The sequence below is a fragment of the Salarias fasciatus genome, chromosome 11, assembly GCF_902148845.1.
Source record: "Salarias fasciatus chromosome 11, fSalaFa1.1, whole genome shotgun sequence".
Taxonomy (NCBI): domain Eukaryota; kingdom Metazoa; phylum Chordata; class Actinopteri; order Blenniiformes; family Blenniidae; genus Salarias; species Salarias fasciatus.
The window spans coordinates 16,032,680-16,041,074 of record NC_043755.1 but is presented as its reverse complement, the minus strand read 5'-3'; the positions used below and the strand labels follow the sequence as shown (position 1 = coordinate 16,041,074).

General features: G+C 43.0%; 1 protein-coding gene across 1 annotated transcript; it reads left to right on the top strand.

The window, feature by feature from the left end:
* Window positions 1–2,357: 2,357 nt before the first annotated feature.
* irx1a (iroquois homeobox 1a) lies at window positions 2,358–6,565 on the top strand. Its single transcript, XM_030103428.1, has 4 exons — window positions 2,358–2,921; window positions 4,207–5,314; window positions 5,568–5,643; window positions 6,443–6,565. Exons 1-4 carry the CDS (start codon window positions 2,679–2,681, stop codon window positions 6,516–6,518), a joined length of 1,503 nt encoding a protein of 500 aa, XP_029959288.1. The 5' UTR covers window positions 2,358–2,678; the 3' UTR covers window positions 6,519–6,565.
* Window positions 6,566–8,395: the final 1,830 nt, after the last annotated feature.

Genomic DNA, 8,395 nt, shown 5'->3' with positions numbered 1-8,395 from the left:
AATAAAAGCACTTATGGACCACCTGAGTGACTCATTACAATGTGGCCATTAGGGCATAGCAGCTTATGAAGAGCCTCCTGCAGATTTACATGATAAAACTATCTGATAGGAGAAGCCTGAGGATCTTTTTTTTTTCCTTTCTGTTTTTTTTTTTTTTTTTTTATTATTGGGGGAGAGCCTTTAAAAAAATCATTACGGCAATATGTACGTATGCACGTGCGTGCGCGTGGGGATCGTGCTCGTACAACAGGAAGCGACGATCCAGATGGTTTAAGTGGTTTGAAGCGCAGCCCTGGAGAGGTGCAGGGGTTTTAAGAAGGATACAGACGACGAGAAGATCCGGAACAAAGTTTTTTTTTCTCTCTCTCTCTCTCCCTCTCTGCCTTGATCTCTCTCTCTCTCTCTCGGTTGAGTGTGAAAAGCTCGTGCTGGTAATGAGAATTTAACAAGACTCAATAAAACAGTTAACAGTTTATTGCTCCTCAACACGTGTCATTGTTTACACACTTATTTGTTTTCCGCCTTTTTGAAAAAAAAAAATCATCCAAAAAAAAATCCTAATTTAATCAATAAATAATTATACTATACATGGTTTGCAACACATTATCATTTTTTAACGAGATTAATGAATGACTTTTTTTTTATGTATTTGAGTCAATCCGTTTCTGTTTTGCGTTCTTCCCAGCCTCCCCCCTCCCTGCCACCCCTCCACCAGCCTTCATATTTAGCCCCCTGCACACATTTCCAGCAGGTTATCACAATTGCCATTCCTCCCCTCCTTTCTGATGTGTTACCCAGATTACCATCAGTGCCCCTCAGATATTTTTAACAGATCCTCGGCGCTCGGCAATATCCACTCGGAGCCATCTGGTGCAGATCAAAATCTACTGACTTCTTGGGCTTCAGTCGTTAAGGCATTAAATCTCGATCTACAGAATACCCCCTTTGACTCGGGAGGTGGGTGATATGAGAATCAAATCAAATAAAACTGTTAAAATATGAGCACCTCCTCCCGCGAACCACATGGCCGTGTCAGGAGTGGACAGCTTTACGCAGAGGTTACCCGACCTGCTTCTTATTGGGAGCTGGAAATTGGATCTAGTTCCAAAAGAGCTGACGAAAATCACTTCAACTCGGTTTTATTTTTATTTATTTATTTCTTAATTCCCATCATTTATCAGAAAATACAAAATTGTTTAAAATGCAAATCTCAACGTTTAAGCAAGGAAAAAAGTTACAGTTGCAATAAAAAAAATGTTTTTGAGCCTTCACACTCACTTTTTTAAGAAGTTGAGTTGGAAAACTGTTCGTTCTCATTTCAGTCAAGCAGGTTTTTAAAATACGTGGACAGTAAAAGGAGCTGCAGCCTTTTCCTCCTCTCACTGCTTTTCACTCAATGCAAGGAAACGTGGAGTGGCTGTGTCGCTACAAAAGACAACAACAATCTGGTGTAAATCCACACACACACACGCAGATCGAGAAGTGTGTGTGAGAGAGGGAGAGAGAGAGAGAAACAAGGGGGAGGGAGAAAAGGAGAATTTGGCTGATTAAACCTTTATGAACGAATCAAAGACACAGAAGTCAAATAAAAATATCCGCGATTAATAAATGATTCAGACTAATTTGCATGGGGCTAACCGTTTTGGATAAAGCATTGATTTTTTTTCTAATCACTTTTACATTTTTTAAAATTTATATCTGTTTATTTCTGAGACGTAATAAGATTTTTATTTATTTCATTAAAATATTAATCCTAAATTGAATCGCCGTGAAGTGATTGGCGTCACATTAACAAGCACATCGATAAAAATAAAAATATTATTACGCAACAAAGAAAGTAGTTGCAGATTAAATTAAAAAAAAACCTGTAAAAGTAGTCACTATTACCAAATACTAATTCATCTGTGAGGTGGGCTTTTTTTCCCTCTATTTAATTCTAATTTTAATCCATTCAAAGTAAGTTCCTGCTCGTGACGGGTTTACTTCCCCCTGTGTCGGACAGCTGTAAAATCGTGTAGACAGGTTGTCATACAACAATCAAAGCCTTCGGTGAATGGACTCTAATGCTTGAACATTTAACATACAATAAGTCCAAACACGGAGGGAGAGAGAGCGAGAGGGCGAGAGGAGGGAGGGAGAGCGAGAGAGAGAGAGAGAGAGGGAGAGAGGGAGAGAGAGAGAGAGAGAGAGAGAGAGAGAGAGAGAGAGAGAGAGAGAGAGAGAGAGAGAGAGAGAGGCCCCAGCCAATGTGCTCACTCTATATTCACATTATCCACATTGCTCCAAACTAGGAGGAGCTTGCAGGCTCAAGTAGGGGATGCCAATCAAAGCATCAACTTCAAATTGTATCTGAGAGATCAGCCTGGAGACCTCAGGGCCAGGCGCGTCAGTCGGAGCGCAATTGTTGATCAGATCACATCCAGCGGACTTTTTGCGCGAGAAAAGAGAGGAAGCCGAGATTTAAGAGCGGTTTGTTTTGACTGCACACAGCTGTATGTCTGCTATAGTATCTGCGACTTTGGCTTGAAACACTTTCCGTTGCTCCGCCGGGCTCCTTTTTTTTTCTTTTCTTTTTTTCCCCCTCCCTTGCAGACTTTTTTTTTTTATATCATTATTGTTCTTATTATTTGCGCACAGTTTGTCGGACCTCAGTGCTGTGCGACAGTTCGGCGGTGGAGATGTCTTTCCCCCAGCTAGGCTACCCGCAGTACTTAAGTGCCTCCCAGGCGGTGTACGGGAGCGAGAGACCGGGAGTGCTTACGCCGTCGTCCCGGGGAGGGAGCACGGAAATCGGGGGAAGTCCGTCCGCCACCGCGGCGGCCGTCACGTCCGTGCTGGGCATGTACGCCAACCCGTACGCACACAACTACAGCGCTTTCTTACCCTACACCAGCGCGGACTTGGCTCTTTTCTCACAAATGGTAAGAAGAATTGTGTTTTTTGTTGTTGTTTTTTTTAAATCGGTTGTGTTTATTGGTTAGCTGTATGCAGGCTGTTAGGGTTTGAACAAATAACAAAGGCTCCAGAAAGTCGGATCAGACAATTAATTCATGCGCCTGCGTGATTTTTCTCAGTAAATCCATACAATCGATTGAGTTTTAGTGGCTCGGCTATTTGCTTGGCTGCAAATTAAAAGTTTGTCCAGATACCAAAGAGCAGGAAATATACATTAAGTATTTTTTTTCTTAAACAAGAAAAAAAAAAAACTCCTATTAAAACCAGTCATGCGTCTATTGCTGTCGCATAATGATAATAAAAAATGAAATAGACATTTAAAATTACCCTGAAGTGTGACCCCAGACGAGAAAAGTTTTACTCAGCCATCTTACTTTAAAAAAAATATATATATATAAATAATTTTGCTGAGAAAATCCGAATCTTCTGACATGACAGAAAAAAAATATAAACAATGTAGAAAGAGATCGTATTTTAAAGAAGAGGCTTTCTGTTTTGGTTCACTGCACGAGCACAAATAGGTCTGTCTTCATGAAAATCTGTGGGCTGAAAAACAAACACCTGGTGATAATAATTAACCGGAAGATGTGAAGGTGTTGGTTAATGTATGCATCCGGCCCAGAGCTGAGCCTGAGCTTCAAAACAAGAACCCCTCTCCAAAAGAGGAGCCTGGAATGATCAGGTGCATTCACAGAAAATAGAATAGTCTCCTGGGATTACAATTGGCATAAAGTGATACTGTGACGCACCGAGAGTTAAAAAAGAAAGGAAAAAAAAAACTTAAGCGAGGCCTTCCAGCTTGTTTGTCAGAGTGTGGAGGAGAGTTTGGCAGGCGCACCTTAAAGCTGTCAGTCTGCGCGCGCCATGTGCCTCCACACAAAACTTTCTCTCTGCTCGTTACTTTGAATCGTGACGGCGGATGAAAAGTATTTGCTAATAAAAGGTCGCGGAGTGGAGCTGCGCCGTCGCAGGTGCCGCGGGCCTGGCATATGGTATGCTGCAAGTTGAGAAGCTTATTTGTGGAAAGCTCTGAGTCAGGTGCAACTGTAACTCCTGAATGTTTTAATGGGCGGGGGTGGTGGTGGTGGTGGTGGAGGAGGAGGGGGGGGGGGGGGGCATTTTCGCACTTTTTTCCGCATGCAGGAGTGGATTTGGGATTAAGTGCGACGAGGTTTAATCTGTAATTTTTGCAGGATGACTCGTGCATAATACACATGCAAAGGTACTAAATGAGTTTTGTGTGTCGCGCAGGGGTCCCAGTATGAGCTCAAAGACAGTCCCGGTGTCCATCCCGCCAGCTTCGCGGCGCACACGTCCCCCGCCTTCTACCCGTACGGCCAGTTTCAGTACGGGGACCCGGCCAGGCCCAAGAACGCCACCCGGGAGAGCACCAGCACCCTGAAGGCCTGGCTCAACGAGCACAGGAAGAACCCGTACCCGACGAAAGGCGAGAAGATCATGCTGGCCATCATCACCAAGATGACCCTGACGCAGGTCTCCACGTGGTTCGCCAACGCCAGGAGGAGGCTCAAGAAGGAGAACAAGGTGACCTGGGGAGGCAGGAGCAAGGAGGGCGAGGAGGACGGGAACTTGTTCGGCAGCGGGGACGAGGCGGAGAAGAACGAAGACGAGGAGGAGATTGATTTGGAGAGCATAGATATCGACAAGATCGACGACAACGATGGGGATCAGAGCAACGAGGACGACGACGATAAATCAACGGAGGGGAGCAGAGAGCTCAGGGGGGGCGTGGGCGCGCCTGGAGACCTGGACAGCTTGGAGAAGCGGCGGGCCTTCGCCCTGCAGGCCCACGAGGCCTTTGAGAAATCTAAGAGCGCGATTTCAGCGCTCCCGGGGAGTAAGGACCCCACGGACGGCAGCACGAACAGCAACACGCGGGTCCTGTCGCCGGACAGACCCGGGAGCTTTCCCCTCCCGTCCAGCAATAAGCCCAAAATATGGTCTTTAGCGGAGACCGCCACGAGTCCCGACAGCTCCACGCAGAAACCCACGTCCCCCTGCGGGCCCGGGGCCCCCACGCACCCCTCCGCGCCCCACCACCAGATCCAGACGCACCCGGCCTTCCTCCCCAGCCACGGACTGTACACATGCCAGATTGGAAAGTTCCACAACTGGACAAACGGGGCTTTCCTGGGCCAGAACTCCCTCCTGAATGTCAGATCGTTTCTGGGAGTAAACCAGCATCACCACCACAACCACCACCTGGCGGGCCAGCAGCAGCAGCAGCAGCAGCAGCAGCAGCAGCAGCCGTCGGTGGTCGTGTCACCGGTGGTCGCCTCAGCAGCGCTCAGCAACGACAGCAAGGCCCCGCCAGAGACCCTCAGTCCCAAACACATCGGTACGATGAGCCCACTGCAAACACTTCAACACCTTTTTTTTTACTAGTGTCTATCCCGAATTTATGGCTGTCAGTGTTTATTTTTCTAGCAATACTTTTAAAACAAAGTCAACACGCATGCGTAAATCTGACGTCCATATCCATAATGTCCACATGCTGAAGGAAGAAAAAAAACAAATGTAGTGTTAATGGTCAAAACAAAAAGAAGTTCTACAGCATGTCAGCACTGACACATATATTGGCTTTTTTTCAGACCATGAAAACGGTGTAAGGTCTGATTCACCTCCAACGCAGATCCTGAAATCTTCCTTTCGACCCATCCATGACAGGTGAGACCAGACTCTTTTTCTCTTGCTATTTTTCTCTTATGTTCTTGTTGAGTTTAGAGACACAAGGAAATTATTTTCTTAAAAAAAAGTTTATGTTCTATCACTGGAAGTATAAAAATATTTATTTATCTAACTAGGCGTCAATATGATAGGTTTTATTGAAAGGGGAACAAATAACGCAACAAATGAAATAATGGCAGATAATAAAATAAGCTTGAGGTTAATGTGTGGGCAGCTTTATTTAGTTTTATCTATTGTAATTTAATAATATAACTCCAAACAAAACGGAGCCAGGGTAACTTGAAATACAGTGTGCTTTGCGGGTGACAGGGGTCTTGACTTCAATCCCACACCCCCTTTAATTCCTCCCCTCTGGGGAGAGTGTGGCTACTTATCAAGTCACCGAGTAAAACGGGCTCTGTCTGGGCTGTGTGCTTTCCCTAAAGACCCCTGGGAGCCCCGGAGCCCAGGGGAGCGCTCTTACCCACAGAAAAAAAAGAAAAAGAAAAAAAAGTTTACCTCTGTTTCAAGTACTACAAAACCATCCTCCAACAAGCTGTTATGCAATTCTAACCACTGCCAATATTTACACAAAAAAAGATTTAAAAAATTTAGAATACTGGTTTTTAGTGTGAATGTATTATTCTTTTTTTTAAATCATAAAAGAAATGGAGGGGAAAGGCCTACAGTCTGCTTCTAATCAAGTCTATTCAGCCAGACACTTGAGATGCATATTGGAACCCGCTGTCCAAACACGGCGGGGGTATTTATCTACCTTTCTGTATTATTCTTTATCCAGATCCTCTCTGCCTTCCAGCGCCAGGAGTCCACAAGACGCCACGCAACGGGTCCTCACTGCCCTCTCCTCGGCTTGATCAAGACCGTTTTTTCATGCTTGAAAAAAAAATGAAATCGAAAAAAAAAGACTCCCTTAAAAAAAAAAGGACAATGACAAATAATAATGCAGCGTAGCATTCAGTCGGTACAGAACAAATGGCGTAATTTGGTAATATCCTGTGGATGGATGGATTACTTCCTCTATTGTTGTGTAGCCTATAATCGCGCCTATAATGTTACTCTCTCTTTCCATATTGCCCAGACAGGCTGGGACATTTTGGTAGGCTTTTTACTTTATTATTATTATTATTATTATTATTATTATTATTATTATTATTATTATTATTATATAATTTTTTTTTGTCTCTATCCTGTGTTTTGGTGTCATTTCGTTAATGTAAATACCAAGTGATTTAAATTTGTAAATAGGAAACGTTGAAGGAATTTGTCCAGATCGTATATTTTGCCTAATAAACTAAATGAAATTATAGAGAAAATCCAAGCTGAAGAGGCTACATTTATTTTCTACCTGCATTACCAATATAAAGAAATGTGGTTCAATATTTAAAAGTACGATTTATTTATTTTATTTTATTTTATTTTTTTTTTTAATGGGGGCTGGGAAATGAGGGAGGGAGAAAAAAAAATATTGGCAGTCTTTATGCACCCAGCCTTAATTTTATTCAACTTTGGGAGGAAAGCAGCGTGGATGCATTGAGGTGCTAATAAGTGTCCAGATGGTTGCTGGTGACAGAAAATGGACAGGAGCAGCTGGGAAGGTCATTAAGTAATAATATGGGAACGCCCAGTCCAAACAAAATCAAATGGTTAAAATCTAATCTGTCAGAGGGAGAAGTCGATTCGGAGATAAATTATTAATATTTTCTTTTCTGGGGGAGGAGAAGGGTGACACTGCGGGGCCTCGCGGACCAGGGTCACGGTTTTGGGGGTCTGTCTGTTTCCAGGCTGATAAAGATCATTACTCCTCTTAAAAGATGCTTTTTTCTTTTTCTTTTTTTCCCCCCCTGCTCTGTCGGCAACCAAAAGTAAATATTGATTTATCACACCGGCCTAATAGGGTTTAAACACAATGTGAGGAAAGTGCAATAATTAGCAGTTATTGGATAACAAGGGGGGCTTTGTATTTTCACCATTATTTCTCTTTTAATTCATCGTAACAGGAATAACATTTATTTTCCCCCAAAAGTGATTACTGTGATTTGCTTGCATTGTTCTGCTCTTGTGTGCTTAAAAATTACAACACACTCCCACACATACAAAAAGAGAAGCGCTGTCCTAAAACAGCTCGAGCAGGGGTTGAAAGTATGTGTTTGCAGAGTTAGAACAGTTCAGTAAATGGCAGTAAGTTGCAGGGATATCTGTTTCTGTGACTGTTCCGATCCCACCGAACCTGTGGAGTGACTTATGCACAGCTGTTTTGCAATATTACAGCGACCTCTATAGGCGAGGCACAGCCTGGTGGAGCTCTGAGAGCATTTCCGACAGCCAAGGAGCAATAAATCCAATTCACATACTTAGTATCACACATGGTGCCGCCTTTCTTTATTGTAGTTTTATCTAAATACATTTTTTTGACTAGCTTTACGAATTTGCTATCAGAATAAAAAAAAAAAAAAAAAAAAAAAAACTGCAAGCTGATATGACAATAGTGTTTATTCGTGAAAAAAATTAATTATTTCAAATGTATTTAGCATTACATCGTGTTCTGCTTGGATTTGCATTATGACCCGTTTTTAATTTCTGCTTTTTTAAAACTGAGTGAACTTGTAAAGGAGGGGAGAAAAAACTATCACCTGAAATACCCATTCGCTTCAAATGATCACAGCTCGTGGATGTTTTACAAAACAGATCAACACAACTTTAGGATGATCACAACACAGTTGTATTTATGACA

Bases quoted from the DNA above. Each gene is read 5' to 3' on its own strand.
- irx1a (XM_030103428.1), top strand. From the start codon at position 2,679: ATGTCTTTCCCCCAGCTAGGCTACCCGCAGTACTTAAGTGCCTCCCAG. The intron at 5,315-5,567 runs GTACGATGAGCC...GCTTTTTTTCAG, and splicing joins CCTCAGTCCCAAACACATCG to ACCATGAAAACGGTGTAAGG. The intron at 5,644-6,442 runs GTGAGACCAGAC...TTCTTTATCCAG, and splicing joins TTTCGACCCATCCATGACAG to ATCCTCTCTGCCTTCCAGCG.